The sequence below is a fragment of the Nicotiana tomentosiformis genome, chromosome 8 (assembly GCF_000390325.3).
Source record: "Nicotiana tomentosiformis chromosome 8, ASM39032v3, whole genome shotgun sequence".
Taxonomy (NCBI): domain Eukaryota; kingdom Viridiplantae; phylum Streptophyta; class Magnoliopsida; order Solanales; family Solanaceae; genus Nicotiana; species Nicotiana tomentosiformis.
This window is the reverse complement of record NC_090819.1, coordinates 91,520,943-91,537,548: the sequence shown is the minus strand read 5'-3', so window position 1 is coordinate 91,537,548 and position 16,606 is coordinate 91,520,943. Positions and strand designations below refer to the sequence as shown.

The following is a 16,606-nucleotide window of genomic DNA, read 5'->3' as shown; positions in this document are numbered from 1 at the left end:
TTTCAGATAATATTTCGAAATCAAAATTAAATTCTGACACGGTGACGATTTTAGATTTGCGTGACTTCAATACAACTTTTGTATCTCGATGTAGGAACGTCGAAATCACAAACCGTTTGATTTTTTGGAAACTAAACTTCCAAATTTAAAACATATCAAAAATATAAAATTTAATACCTTAAGGATAGTTTCAAATAATATTTCGAATTCGACTTTAGTTTGTGATATGCCGACAGTTCCAAATTGGCGCTACTTCGCCAAAACTTTCATGTATTGGTATAGAGAAATCGAGATCGCAAGACGTTTTAATTTCTAGAAATTTAAATTTAGAAGCTTCATTCTTACCAAATATCTTAGGGTTCAAGTTTCACTGAATTTGAAATGTCATGCCAGGTAATCTACCGTCTTATACTTGTGTTCCCTTCTGATGCCTCTCTTTCCGTCCCCCCTTTTTAGGGCAGAGAGCGGATTTGGAGACCAACACACTTGAAGGTTTGATGAACATGAAGTCATAGCGAATCTCCAAACTTCAATGCAAATATTTGGCAGCCTCCTAAAAGACTATAATCGTCCCATTGAAGATACCAATTTATAATAGGGGCTTGCCCCCTTTAAACCAAATGGGATCCAAAGTTCAACAGAAGAATGGTGTTTTAACTTAATTTTTTAAGTGCTGATTGAATAGATTGCATTCCTCATACTTCACTCGAACGGCGATTGGGGCACTGTGTGTCTTTTGAACTCATACGACTGAACTTAGAATGAAACTCTAAGCTGCCTAAGTACCTCGGTGAAGAGGATCAAGTCATACTGTAGTTCAGAATGGGTGATTTTGTTTTATGTCCTAAATTTGCCTAGACCGCCTTTTTCGAGGTTTTCAACTAGCAGACTTTTTTTTTATGTCCTAACGTTTTCCTAGGCCGCCTTTTTCGAGGTTTTCAACCTAGTAGACTTTTTATATACTTACGTTTTCCTAGTCCGCCTCTTTTGAGGTTTTCAACCTAACAGACTCCCTTTGTTTTGGTGGGTCATACATAGTTTAGACTCATGCGGGCCAGGAGTGTAGGAACATGTAGTTTAGGCTCGTGCATCAAGGAGCGTTTCAACTTCAAGGATAATACTTCTTCAAAAACTTTCTATTGATAGGGCCGATTCTCATGCCATTTCCATCAACCATCTTGTAAGCCCCACTTGAATAAGTTTCTTGAACGACATATGGCCCATCCCATTTTGAAGTGAACTTCCCTACAGGCCTATGGGAAGTAATAATGGGTCTTCGTATGGAAAGGACTTGATCTCCTACTTGAAAGGATCTTAGGAAAATTCTTTTTTTGAAGGAGCTAGACAGTCAAGATTGATTACATTCAAGACTCTATTTAGCTTCTAACCTCTTCTCATCAAGAGTCTCCAACTCTGCTAATCGAAGTCAGCATTCTTTTCAACAGTGATCTCTTCTTGAATAGCTAACCGTAATGAAAGTATTTGACGCTCGAGTGGCAAGATGACTTCTACTCCATAAATGAGTGAATAAGGGGTCGCTTGTGTTGGCGTGCAGTGAGTTGTCCTATATATCCACAGATCTTCTTCCATATTGTCATGCCAATCTCATTTGGATTTGGAGACGAATTTATTTAACATGTTGCATAGAGTCTTGTTGAATGCCTAAACTAGACCATTGGCGGCAACATTGTACAAAGAAGAGTTACGTTGCTTGAAGCCAAATAGATCACAAATCTTGTTCATCAACCTATTGTTGAATGGCTTGCCATTCTCCGTTATTATGTAATGAGGAATGCCAAAGCGATAGATTATGTTTACTTGGATGAAACTTGTAATATTTTCCTTCTTTACTTCCTTAAGAGCAACATCTTCGGCCCATTTTGAGAAGTAGTCAGTTGTAACTAAGATGTATAAGTTCCCACCAGAGGATTTTGGCAGTCGTCCAACAACATCAATCCCCAAGCATCAAATGTCCATGATGCAACAGTCAGATGTAGAACTTTAGGAGGATGATGAATAAAATTTTCATGGAACTGGCAAGCCTTGCATCTTCAAGCATAGTCCAAGCAGTCTTTTACCATCATTGGCCAATAATATCCCATCCTTTTTATATGGAAGTGGAGCTTTTGTCTAGACTGGTGTGACCACATACCACAGAATGTTCTTCTTGCAAAGCTTGGAGTGCTTCATCTTACCCTAAGCATCGCAAGAATACTCCCTCAAATGATCTTTTGTATAGAGTATATTTGTAGTGTAGAAAGCGAGGCACACGACGGCAGATTTCAGTCCTTCTCCTCGGATTTTCTGAAAGTATCCCGTAGCTCAAGTAATCGATAATGGGTTGTCGCCATTCTTCCCTCTCAGCTTCAGAAACAACCACAAGATGCTCGAGTTCATTTTCTTCATTTTCACCCTTATTTGGCGATGGCACTACCCATGTTTGGCAGATAGTAACTTGCGCTTGATCAGGCAGGGTTAACGATAAAGCTAGGGCATCTAAAGCATAAGCCTTCCTATTTTCTTTCCTAGGTACATGTTGAATAGTCACATCACCAAACCAACCCATCAAATTTTTAGCATAATTATGATAAGGGTGTAGTTCAATTTTTTTGACCTCGTAGCTACCTAAGAGCTGGTTGACTACTAACTGGGAGTCACCAAAGACTTGCAACTGCAACCGCTTCATATCAACAGCTATTTCAAGTCCAAGTATTAATTCTTGATACTCAGCAACATTGTTAGAGTAGAGTTGTGTCAGTGTAAAGGAGTAAGGCAGAACTTCACCTTGAGAAGTGACAAATACTACGCCATCACCAGCTCATCCGCGATGTGCAACACCATCAAAGTACATCTTCCATGGAGGTTGAACTTCAATGACCATTGCATCCTCATCAGGTAGTTTGTCAGTTAGCTCCCAATCATCAGGTATATGGTGATCTGCCAAGAAGTCCGCTAACAGTTGTCCTTTTATAGGCTTTTGAGGGATATACACAATTTTGAATTGTTCAAACTGGAAGTACCACCTTGCTAGTCGATTACTAAGGACAGGTTTTGACATCACAAACTTGATGGGATTTTCTATAGAAACAAGACAAATGACATGAGCTTGAAAATAGTGCTTCAACTTTTGGATAGAGAAGACTAGTGCCAAAAATAACTTTTCGATTGGCGAATAATTCAGCTCATTTGGTGTCATCATCCTGCTCAAGAAGTAAAGGGAGTTTTCTTTCCCTTCACTATTGTTTTGGGCCAACATCACTGTTGCGCCCCTTCTTCTCGCGAAATCGGGCTTCGACGCCGTGACAACTCTTTTAAAGGAAGGGTACTAAAAGAGAGAGTCGCCACCTAATGGATTAAGGTGCGTTAGGGCACCTATTTAGCAAATAACTCCAGATTAACCAGTTCGCGTCACCAAAGATCGGTTAAGGTCTCAAATTACCATGAGGAGAAGGTGTTAGGCACTCCTCGAGGTTCACAATGGTGAGTCTTGGCCGAACTCGAATTATATGAATTAGTCTAAGAGAAGGGAAGCAATTTGGGCAAATAAAATGATTGACTTTAAACAAAGGTGGGGGAGGGGGGGGTCCTAAGTTTTTTAGCCTAAAGGATCACCCCGTGCAACATAAATAATACTTCATAACTACCTCAAGATGGGGTGTTACTCATATTATTCAGTGGGCACAGACTATCATCTCCTGCTACCCGATTACTATCTTTAAGTTGTTTACCTAAAGCGCACTAGTCAATTCTAAGTCGTACTCTATGCGTGCACTACCCGTCCCATGCCTATTGTCCAAGAGGTATTTGGACCTCTATTTCAGGGTGGTTCTAAAATTTAACTTAGGTTGCTCAAAAGGGAAAATACTAGGCGACAAGCAAAACATTTAGAACTTTCACATATAGGCAAATAAGGGCTCAAGTTAGCCCCCGCATTTAGACAACAAATGCACGCCAAACTGATTAACATTGACAGATTTTAAATGAGTTAAGGTTGCAGAATCCTATAGGCAGGATCTCTATGTGATACCAAATTAATGAGCAGAAAGCTACACGCAAAAGCCATTTCCTAAATACGATTTCAGAAACCTACATAATTTTGCCTACTGATTTTAAGCATAAGGGGATTAAACCTATAAGCATGATGTCTAGGTGTTCTACTCAATAATAAATAATGGTAATTACGTAAGGATATTCAGAATTACTTATTTAGTCCTATAGGTATATTTTCTAGTGATAATAATGACACAGTGTCGAGAACTCCTAAATAAATGTGCAAGATGATAATTAAATTGATTCAGACATATAGGCATGCTTTCTACAATTTAATCCGATTTTAGATCCTATAGACATGATCTCTACAATTTATGAATAGGTCAGCATGTAAACGCATATTGAATCATACAATTCCCTATAGGCATAGTTTCTAATAAGCAGAAATAGAACACAATTGAACCAAGTATTGAAACCATAGGCAGGATTGCTAACATATAATGACTGAATATAATAGGATACCTATAGGCATAATTTCTAACACACGATAACTAAACACACATTATTGAACCTATAGGCAAGATTTCTACCCCATTTATTGCAAAATATAAGATAAAAACCCCTTTCCCAATTTCACTAATATCCCAAATGTTATTACAATAATTATTAAAGACCCAGAATGAATAACATGCATTACATAGAAGAATAACTATAGGGAGCCTACAGCAGGCCCAAAATTCACCTGGGCAGGCCTGGCCTTTATTCTCACAAATCACAACAGTCTCCAAGTTACACACTCATAGATATATAATAACCAGGAATTGAATGATTCACCTAGTGAGCACAAGATAGAGTTGAGCATATAGAACTAAGGACCTAGCGTGTCAGAGTTCCCAAGGGCTTCAAGAACCTAGGGCAGTGCTCACACTAGGGTGGTTAACAAGAATAGTTCAGAGGAGGGATGAGGGACCAAATCCTAGTGTGTCAGAGTTCACAAGGATCTCTAATGAACACTGAGCAGTGCTCACACTAGGGAGGCCAAAGGACAGAACTTGGACAGCATTGGCTAAGAATAGGATTTAAAAGAGCTTAGGTAACAGATAAAGAAAGACCAAAATTGAGGATTTAAACAGACATGACCAAATTGAGTTAACAAGCAGACACTAAAATAGAACTTAAAAAAGAACTAGTTTAATGAAACTGATAAACAAGTTTCAAACTCAGCACAGTAGTAGTCACATGCTAAAAGTTGGCAAAGAACATGTTTGCAAGTTTGGCAAAGTCATAGGTGTAGAATGAGTTAAAGCATGCTGAATCATGTTAAGTACATAACCTAGTGTTATTATCAAGAAAACCAGAACAACATCATAGAAGAGGGGAGGGCATCATGCTTACAGTCATAAGTCAAGACACACCGACTCAGTAAAATCATGTTAAGTAGGAGGTAACTTTGCTATAATGATCTAACCAAAGATGATCCAGTTTGTATCAAAGGATAAAGAAGCAATTCGAACATGATGAGACAGCTATTCCAAATTACAAACAAACACTAGAGGGGGGTGTGGGATCGAGTGATCATCTTAACACAATAGCGAAGAGGCAAATTATAACTAGTAATAAGAGTCACAGATGTGAGGTATTCACTGCAGGGATTCAGGGTAAGGGGATAAACATGTTCATAAGCATTCAAGGATTGATACACTATCTGGATAGATCTTAAATAAGATCAAATAACTTCAACACAGGTAACATTAGGAGCAATTAAGTGTTAAATGGACTAAGATATACAGATTTGATAGAGCTACACTTAAACACCCTTCCAAAGCATATTGAATAACAAATTCAGTAGTAATCACATATACAAATCAGGGACATGCAAGAATGGAAGTGCAGAAGTTAGGTGACTCACCAGTTAAGTAAACAAAATGCACAAAGTATGAAAGTCCATAATATATAGCAAGATTTCAGAGCTGACTGGCCTTGGCTTCCAACCGGCTAAAGTTAGAGTATAGAATACAAAATCAGAATAACCTCAGGTCTAGTAAGTCTATAGTGAGTTCAGAATGTAGTCCAAGGTCCTTTTAAAAGGGAATGTGGGAAGAGTATATATAGTGATAGAAATCAGCATATAAACATAGAAACAAATCAGTCATATGCAAGAAAAATATTTCAGAATAAGTTATAGGTAATTTAGGGAAGAAATCAAGGGATTCAGCAAATTAGGGAAACACCCGAGATTATTCAGAATATTTAAGGTAAATACACAGACATACCAAAACACAAATCGTTCAGACTTATTAAGGAAGACTTTAAAGGACACACAAATAATATCGAAACAAAGAATTATTCAGAATATAATACTAAAACAAAAATTATTCAAAATATTTAAACAAATATTAAAGTAAAAATCAGGGAAAACATAAGGAAAGAAAGTAATCGAACACAGAAAGGAAACATTTGCCAGAATCGGTAAGAAAAGGAGAAAGTTTCAAACCCTAGTTTTAGGAAAAATGTGAAATCAGTGGAAAATAAAGTAAAACTCGCACAAAATAAGATGAATAGAAGAAGAGTAACATTAAAAATCAGAAAATCAGATCTATTTTGGTCCGATTGAAAGGGTTCGAAAACCCTAATTTGGGGTAGGTAAGAACCATCAACAAATATGAAGAATATTCATTACTCACAAAGAATCAATGACGAACATAGACGGAATAGCCACAAAAATTAGAGGTGTGAACCGATTTGATTCGATTTTGGCAAGATTTGCTTGCCATATTAGGCAAGCAACTAAGTAAGATCATAGACGAGTGGCCCAGTGATGAGGAGAGGTAAATAAGGTAAGGGAATCCATGGTGGATTCCATTTTGGGGCCAGATTTGGGGGGTTTGATAGGAACGGCGACTAGGGTTCATGAGAGATGAGAGACGAGGGAATTCCAGGGCGGCGAGGTGGTATATAATGATTAGGGTTAGGGGTTTAGGTTGGTTTAAAGGGGAGGTGTAAGGGGTCCTGGGTCCTGGTTCAGGTGTTTAAATGGGTATGGTGATTGGGCTAATGAGTCTTGGGCCAAGGGTATTGGGCTGGTGTAAGGGTGTTGGGTTAAATCCGAAAATAGGGGATTATAGGGCTAGATTTTAAATATCCACTATTTAACAAATAAATAATTTATAAAATAATTAATAAATAAAAAAAGTATCATTTGTACATGAAAATGATTAAAAATAATTACTTAATATTATAAAAATATAAAAAGTCATTTTCTGTATGAATAATATAATTATATATGCATATGGGCTATTATTGCAAAATATGCAATTTGGCCCTAAAAAATGCAAATGTAATTATGATAAATGTACTGAAAATATTTAAAACCTCATATTGGTATAAATGATAAGTTTAGATGATTAAATAATAATAAAAATAATTTGTAGGTTAATTATTAGATATTTTTATAATAAAAATACAGAAATAAATTGATTTAAAGTCTTTAAAAATTATGAAAAATTATGAAAATACTTGTGTATGCTTGTAAATCAAATTATGATGCATATGCACTATTTTGAAGGTATATATATATATATATATATATATATATATATATATATATATATATATATGGAAAATATGAGGAAAACATTGGGTATCAACATCTGCCTCTTTACCCTAAAATGATGAAAGAATTATCGGGTAAAGAAATGATGACCGATTTTAACCGAATGGGGTGATTTTGAAAAATATAGGCCGAGCCTAGGTTTCTGGGTTGCCTACATATCCCTGATTTTACAGGAATCAGGCCATGTGTAGTTCTGGATCCAACGATGGCATAAACCGATGGAGTTGTGGTAGGAACGGACAAGCTTTTCTGGATAGGACGATATCGGAATTGTGAATAAATGTACGTTGGAATGGTTATGGATATTTAAACGGTTATTAGATGGGAATGGGTAATGGACGGTGGTTGGTTACGTTTGAAATAATTACAGAATGTGAGTGTTGAACGGAAACCGGAGCGAAGATTGCTCCCGTTAGGAGAACGGTTACTTCTTGGATTACCTATAAAACTTAAAACACAATGCATGCAAGTATATATGGATTATTATGAGAATTTAAACATGATGCAAATTTTCTTTGGACCATGAAAGCTATCTTTGGACGATGGGGATGGTGTCCTTAGACCATGATGTCATGGGCCATGAATTGCGTGATAAGGGATTCGCAGGCCAAGAAATGATGTTCTCGGGCCATGAAAATGGTGCCTCTGAACTATGACGCCTTCGAATAATGATGTGCGATATTGGGAGATCCTCAGGCCATGTCATGGTGTTTTTCGGTTATGAGGATGATGCCTTCGGACTATGATGCCTTTGAACAAAAATGGCGGTATTTCAGCCCATGAGATGCAAAGACATGAAATTTGGTTATGCGAAGCGAAACAAGACAGAGCTTAGTCTTGTGTAAGATCAGGGGCAGATCTTAGCCCGAGGTGGAGAATAGTGCTAGATTTTAAGTAGCATAGCATTTAGGGTTACGCAAGGAAAGTCAAAGCTTAGCCTTATGCGACTAGGGAGGAAATGCTTAGCCTCATGCGAAGTGGGAGACGATGATTGGTCTCATGCAATTGAGGAGGCGGGGCTTAGCCTCATGCATGATGGGAGACAATGCTTAGTCTCGTCCAAGGAAAGGCAGTGCTTAGCCTTGTTCAAGATGGAGGAAGGGCTTAGCCTCATGAAAATGGAGAGAATGCTTAGTCTCGTACAATAGGAAAGGCAGAGTTTAGCCTTATGCAATTAAGGAGGCAGGGCTTAGCCTCATGCAAGATAAGAGACAATGCTTAGTCTCATGCAATAGGAAAGGCAGAGCTTAGCTTTGTGCAATTGAGGAGGCAGGGCTTAGCCTCATGCAAGATGGGAGACAATACTTAGTCTCATGCAATAGGAAAAGCAGAGCTTAGCCTTGTGCAATTAAGGAGGCAGAGCTTAGACTCATGCAAAATGGGAGACAATGCTTAGTCTCATGCAATAGGAAAGGCAGAGCTTAGCCTTGTGCAATTAAGGAGGAAGGGCTTAACCTCATGCAAGATGGGAGACAATGCTTAGTCTCATGCAATAGGAAAGGAAGAGCTTAGCCTTGTGCAATTAAGGAGGCAGAGCTTAGCCTCATGCAAAATGGAGACAATGCTTAGTCTCATGCAATAGGAAAGGCAGAGCTTAGCCTTAGGCAATTGAGGAGGCAGGGCTTAGCCTCATGCAAGATGGGAGACAATACTTAGTCTCATGCAATAGGAAAGGCAGAGCTTAGCCTTGTGCAATTAAGGAGGCAGAGCTTAGCCTCATGCAAAATGGAGACAATGCTTAGTCTTATGCAGTGAATAGATAACAAGTGATAGTAGAGTATTTCTTAGCTGGAGATATGTTTGCGTTTGGTAGCTTTGTTGTTATGAAGATAGTGATTCTAAGGTGCGCACGTACTCGCGGCTATTCCTTGTTCCTGTATCCAAAGGAAAATTGTGAGTTTTACGGGGAGGTCGATTTGTGCCTCCGCCTGCTTGCTTTGCTTTGCTCTGCATTGAAATCCTGCTCGAGTTACCATGGGTAGCATCTAGCTAAAAATAAAGCTTTCCGAAAAATATGTGTGCATAGTTATTTAAAACACAGTAATAGTAAATAAATTAGATGAACCAGTAACTGTGACATTATCAGAGACATTGCGACCTTCTTGCCAAAGAATGTTGAGGGTCCTCCTCAAAATTCTTCCCCAGTTATTCAGATGATTTTCTGGATATTTCGCACACGGTGCCGTTGGCTGAGCTTGCCCCAGAATTTTGAGGGTCCTCCTCAAAATTCTGCCCCAGTTTTTGATTGTGGGGAAAATGAGAATTTTATTGAATTGTGACCAAACCCACAGGGCTGCCTACGTATCCCCTCTTAAACGGAAATCAGGTCAAGCGTAGTTCAGTTACATCAGATGAAGAAATGCGAACATTCTAAACATAATATCTTTTGACTACGTCTGAATTGATAGGCTTTGGCCAAACCTCTCTGTCCATTTCTGCGAGTATGAGTGCTCCTCCTGTTAGTACTCGGTGAACCATGTAGGGCCCTTGCCAATTGGGCGAAAATTTTCCTTTGGCTTCATCTTGATGCGGGAAGATCCGCTTCAGCACAAGCTGCCCCAGTGCGAACTGTCTAGGTTTGACCCTTTTGTTGAAAGCTCTGGACATCCTATTCTGATAGAGTTAACTGTGACATACCGCATTTATTCTATTTCCATTAATGAGAGCTAGTTGCTCGTATCGGCTCTGTACCTATTCTGCATCGCTGAGCTCAGATTCTTGTATAATTCTTAAAGAAGGGATCTCTACTTTGGTAGGAATAACCGCTTCAATATTATAAACCAATAAGTAGGGAGTTGCCCCGGTTGATGTGCGAACCGTGGTACGATACCCGAGCAGAGCAAATGGCAGCTTCTCATGCCATTGTTTGTAATTATCTACCATTTTTCTCAGTATCTTCTTGATGTTCTTGTTGGCGGCTTCTACAACTCCGTTCATTTGCGGTATGTATGCCGTGGAGTTCCTATGCTTGATCTTGAACGTTTCAGACATGGCTTTCATCAAAGCGCTATTTAAATTGGTGGCGTTGTCAGTAATGATTGACTGAATCACTATCCTCATGTTGTGTTGTCTCATTATATGTTACAGTCGTAGGTTCATCGGGATAGGTAATAATAATGCTGAAAAGAAAAATATAAAAATAATAATAAATACAAAAAGCAGTAATGCATTAAAAAAAATCTTAGAAACATCAACAAGTGCGACTTGATGGCTCGAGCAATTATTTCAAAACAGAATACTGAAAAATGTCTCAAATGCTCAAAACTAATTTTTAAAGTAATTCATGCTAATTTGTTAGGCTACCCAGGAACTCGACGGGCTCGGGATGGTGCAACGGTCTAGTTCTTGAGAAGATGCCAGTATGCACGAACCAACCTTTGGGAATGAGAATAATCAAAAGAAAGAAAAAGTAAAAGGTAACCAAGTTAGTAAGGAATATTAAAAGAGTATTTGCATTATTAAAACATATTTCACAAAGTCATGTAATAATTCGCATCCTAATTTGGGGACCTCATTGTGCCCGAGGTAGGCCTAAGCGGCACGTAGTGTTGGAAACAATTGATGCCAATATTTGCGTCATTTCATTAATGCCAAAAATGTTTATGCAATCATGATCAACACTTTGGCATATTTTTATCCAAGTAATGCACATAGTATGACAGCGTCCATTGGGATTGTGAAAATCCCGTCGGACTTTGGACGAGATTCATCTTAGCGGGTTGTTATGTTAATAACGCTTCAACCCATACTAGGTTTAGCATGATGCATGTACATTTCAAGTTGGAGTAGAGTTTATATAATGGTCTAGACTGATACTCCCAAGTGGACAACTTGATAGGGAAAGGTACGAGACCGTCGATTGTACCGCTGATTGACTAGTCTACCGCAAATAAGACTTTCTGATTTAAAAGGGTAATTTTCGGAAGAGCGCAGACACTCATCAAGTGCCGCTATGATGATAGTTGGCACGAGTGGAGTATGATGTGGAGCATGCTTTATGAAGCAATAATAATACGTTGTCAAGTATTTGCATAATATGTAAAAGCAGTAAATAATATAGTAAAGGTAAACATGGAAAAAATATAGAAGAAAGACAAAAGAAAGGAGTTAGTTTAGTTCATAAAAATATATGCGGGAATGTAATAAAGCAGGTAAGGAAGTAGGCATGATATAACAATTTTGACAAGATAAAAGAGTGGTCATAGCAAGTAAAGGTGAATAGGGGGAAGGGATATGCATGTCATAGCAGATTTAAACAAATAAAGGTGAGTAGGGGAAGGGATGTGCATGTCGTAGCAGATTTAAACAAATAAAGGTGAGTAGGGAAAAGGATGTGCATGTAACAAAGAAAGTATTCCACATAATCCAAGTTCATTATGGTAAGAGCCTAAGTGTAAATCCCCAGCAGAGTCGCCATGCTGTCGCGCCCAATCTTCTCGCGAAATCGAGCTTCGACGTCGTGACAACTCTTTTAAAGGAAGGGTACTAAAAGAGAGAGTCGCCACCTAACAGATTAAGGTGCGTTAGGGCACCTATTTTGTAAATAACTTCGGATTAACCAGTTCGCATTACCAAAGATCGGGTAAGGGCTCAAATTACCTTGAGAAAAAGGTGTTAGGCACTCCTCGAGGTCCACAACGGTGAGTCTCGGCCGAACTCGAATTATATGAATTAGTCTAAGAGAAGGGAAGCAATTTGGGCAAATAAATTGATTGAATTTAAACAAAGGAATAAGATGGGGGGGGTCCTAAGTTTTTTAGCCTAAAGGATCACCCCGTGCAACATAAATAATACTTCGTAACTCCCTCAAGATGGGGTGTTACTCATATTATTCATCGGGCACAGACTATCATCTCCTGCTACCCAATTACTATCTTTAAGTTGTTTACCTAAAGCGCACTAGTCAATTCTAAGTCGTACTCTATGCGTGCACTACCCGTCCCATGCCTATGGTCCAGGAGGCATTTGGACCTCTATTTCAGGGTGGTTCTAGACTTTAACTTAGGTTGCTCAAAAGGGAAAATACTAGGCGACAAGCAAAATATTTAGAACTTTCACATATAAGCAAATAAGGGCTCAAGTTAGCCCCCGCATTTAGACAACAAATGCACCCCAAACTGATTAACATTGACAGATTTTAAATGAGTTAAGGTTGCAGAATCCTATAGGCATGATCTCTATTGGATCTTTTGTTTGACTTGGCGTGCCACGTCATTTGACACGTGGCACCAAACTGGGCCTCTAGGAAGATGACTTCTTGGGTTTAATGAAGTGAGCTCATCACTTTAGCCCAATTAAATGGCCTAGCCCAATGAATTTGGACTTATTTATTTAATCCATATATATTAGACTTTTATAATTAATGCAATTGTATTAGCCCGTAATATTTATTTGGACTACTATATTTAAAATATAGTCAAAATAATTTTTTGAATTTTGTTCCGATAAAATTGATATGCCTACACCCAAACTTTTGAAAAGTCCACTCCTGCAACGAATCCAACCGTAGAAATTTGTAGGATATGAAGTTGGAAGATTATTTGAAGAAGATTGATGGTTTTCTTTATTTAATCTAATTTTAGAGTATTTTCCCAGGGAAATATTAAATAGGAGAAATTAAAGATTAGGAGGAGGATAATAGAAACACTCAATAATGGGTGTATAAATTGAACTGGTGCCAAGATTGCGGGGAGGGGTTATTCCAAAGAAAATACCACGTGTTATGCAATTTGGCTTAAGTTAACACATGTATGGTGCATGATATGCACACATCAACTTAATTTTTGTCCAGGGATAATAAATAAAAAATCTAGACCATCATGTTAACAACATTGGTTTAAAAGACGTTTTCGGGGTGAGCCCTGGGGCGAGACACATCAAAAACGCTCTGGGGCGATAGTGTGGGGCGAAAGTCTCAAGAGGCGTACGCCCAATAATTCGAGGCGTACGCCCGGGCATTTGAGGCGAGTTTTTTTAGTGAGTCGTAAGCCCCAGAGATTTTTTCAAATTAAAACAAAATTTGTTGAATATGTCCTTCATATAATACCTAAATTTTCAAAATTCAGCTTGGTAATTACTCAAAAGTTTTAAAAAGGAGCTGAAATGTATTAAATTTAAAAGTCAAGACCCTTTTTATTGATTGAAGCCCCAATTCATGGTCTTTTCCAATTCTTTATCTTGTCCGCTAGTCTGCTAATATCTCCCAAAAGCAACGAATATTCAATTCTTTTTTACAAATACAAAGAGAACTCCATTCTCTTTCGTAGCAGCAAGTTCAAAGTTCAAATTGAAGGTTAGTCATCCTTTTTGTTCCTCCATGTAAAAAATTTTACTCTTTTCGATTCAAGTTACTTGAGCTTCTAAGTAGTGTATAATAGATTGTTTTGATTAGTTTCTTGTAGGGATGAGGCATATATATTTCCACATATTTATAGTTTTCTTTATTTTTTATGTATATATATATTTCCACATATTTATAGTTTTCTTTATTTTTTATGCAATTTTACCTGTTTATAAATATTTACTATAATTATATTATTTTATAAAATATTAAAAATTAAATACTTATGGGGCTTATGCCCCGTGCCTCGGGGCTTACGCCTCGCTGAGGCATATATAAAACGTCTCGCCTTATGTCCACGCCTTTTAAAACACTGGTTAAGAGATGGCCAAATACCTTGATAATTTCCCACCACCACCCCACCCCCGTTATTCTAGCACGACAAGAAACACCCACCTCTACTCCACCCCTTTTCACCCAAAAGTTCAACACCATCTTTTTCTTCTTTTTGTAAACGAAAAAGGTCTATATATGTCCCTATACTATTGTTTATTACTCCATCTGTTTTAATTTAAATGACACACTTTCCGTATTATTTTGTTCTAAAAAGAATAACATATTTCTATATTTGAAAATAATTTAACTTTAACCTCTTCATTTTACCCACTTTACCCTTTGTAACGACCTAACCGGTTATTTTATTTTCTGGATCCCATTCCCTTATTTAAGACTTCCCGTATGTGCTTATACTATTTTATAACTTGCGAGGATGATTGGTTTGATTTTGGAAGGGTTCGGATTGAATTCAGAACACTTAATTCTATAATGGTGGCCTAAGATGGCCAAGTTTGACTGGAGTCAACAGTTTGAGTAAACGACCTCGGAACCGGAATTCGAACGTTCCAATAGGTTTGTATGATGATTTTGAACTTGAGCGTATGTTCGGATTGAGTTTCGGGTGGACCGGGAGTGTTTCAATGCTAATTGTTGAAAGTTGACGCCTTGAAGGTTTTAGAAATTTCTAAGTTTGGTTTGAGTAGATTTTGGTGTTATCGATGTCAGTTGGGGGTTCCGAGCCTTGGAATAGGTTCATATTTTGATTTATGACTTGTGCATAAAATATGGCGTCATTCCGAATTGTGTAAGTATGATTCATCGCGTTCAGAGCTAGTTGGAAGAAGTTCAAAGTTCAAAGGTTGATTAATTTAGTTTTGAGGTGTGATTCTTAGTTTCGACGTTGTTTTTTATGTTCCGAGTCTTTGAGTAGATCCGTAGTATGTTTATGGACTTATTTGTGCATTTAGACGAAGTCCTAGGCGGCTCAGGTGTGATTCAGACCACCTTGAGCAAAGTCTAATTTAGCAAATTTCTGGTGCTGGTTTCCTTCTTTTTACTGTAGGAAGTCTCGTGTTCGCGATGAGGGATTTTGGACTGGGGAATTTTAGTGCTTCACGTTCGGGGTCTGGGCTATGCTATCGTGGAGAGTTAGGGTTTGTGGCCTACGCGTTCACGATTACTGGGTCTCGTTCGCGTAGAGGAAGGCCGACTGGGGGGGGGGGTAGGCCTTGGCCTTTGCGTTCGCGAAGGGGAGCTCGCGTACGCGAAGGGTTAGCTATGTTAGGCATCGCGTCACGAGGGCCCTGTCGCATTCGCGGTGAAGACTTTTGGGGCTAGGGGCAGCTTTGCCTTTGCGATCGCGATGGTGCTTCCGCGATCACGAAGAAGAAATACCTAGGCCAAAAACATTTTAAAGTCAAGATTTGAGCTCATTTTTCCCATTTCTCATTTGTGTTAGCCGGATTTGTAGCTTCTTGGAGGGGTATTTTCATCAAGCACTATAAGGTGAGTGCTTTCTATTTAATGTAAGTTAAATACATGAATAAGGGTAGATTTTAATATACAAATTAGTAGAATTATGGGATTATGTTAGAAAACCTAGGGTTAAGTAAAAATGGGATTTGACCGTAAAATTGATTATGGAATTGTGTATAAATTATATATTTGAGTTTGTAAGGTCAAGGTAATATTTATCTACCAAAAGTTTTGAAATCGGGGCACGTGGGCCCGGGGGTGACCTTTATGGATTTTCTGAGTTGGGTTGGAAAATTACTCTAATAATTAAATTATGAACTTTTGAACATATATTAATTAATTTATGCGTCATTTGACTAGTTTCGAGTTCTCAGCGTTGTTTGAGGTGACTAGTGAGGCTTGAGAGCCGAGTATAGGGCTTGGAAGTAACGTAAGTCTCTTGCCTAATCTTGTAAGAGGGAGTTATCCCGTAGGTACTTTAATTGTTATATGCTACTTATTGTGGGCGCTACATACGCACGAGGTGACGAGAGTTCGTACGTAGCTAAAATCATGCTTATGCCCGGATGGACTTAGGACTTTACCATGAAATATTTGTATTACTTGAACTCAACATGATAGTTTAATTATTTAAATTTTTAATTGAAATTTGATTAGGGATTATGTGAGGCACAACTTCATTACCTTGACTTTTGGCAGGTGTCACGACCTCAAATCCCCTCCTTAGGATGTCGTGATGACACCTAATATCTAAGACTAAGTAAGCCTAACATACGCTGAGTTACTAACAGATTTAAACCAATTAACCATTAAACATGAACTAGTAATTTCTATACATAGACAACAACCATCAATAGATGTACAATTCCCCAAAACCGATAGTACGAAGACATATGCTCTACTGAGTTCAC

The 16,606-nt window shown here is 38.2% G+C and overlaps 1 protein-coding gene across 1 annotated transcript; it reads right to left on the bottom strand.

The window, feature by feature from the left end:
* Positions 1–1,901: 1,901 nt before the first annotated feature.
* LOC138897825 (uncharacterized) lies at positions 1,902–2,686 on the bottom strand. Its single transcript, XM_070183844.1, has 2 exons — positions 2,196–2,686; positions 1,902–2,049 (listed from the first exon to the last, which is right to left on the bottom strand). The coding sequence occupies exons 1-2, from the start codon at positions 2,684–2,686 to the stop codon at positions 1,902–1,904; spliced, it is 639 nt and encodes a 212-aa protein (XP_070039945.1).
* Positions 2,687–16,606: the final 13,920 nt, after the last annotated feature.

Bases quoted from the DNA above. Each gene is read 5' to 3' on its own strand.
- LOC138897825 (XM_070183844.1), bottom strand. From the start codon at position 2,686: ATGAAGCGGTTGCAGTTGCAAGTCTTTGGTGACTCCCAGTTAGTAGTC. The intron at 2,050-2,195 runs GTAAGATGAAGC...CTATGCTTGAAG, and splicing joins GTATTCTTGCGATGCTTAGG to ATGCAAGGCTTGCCAGTTCC.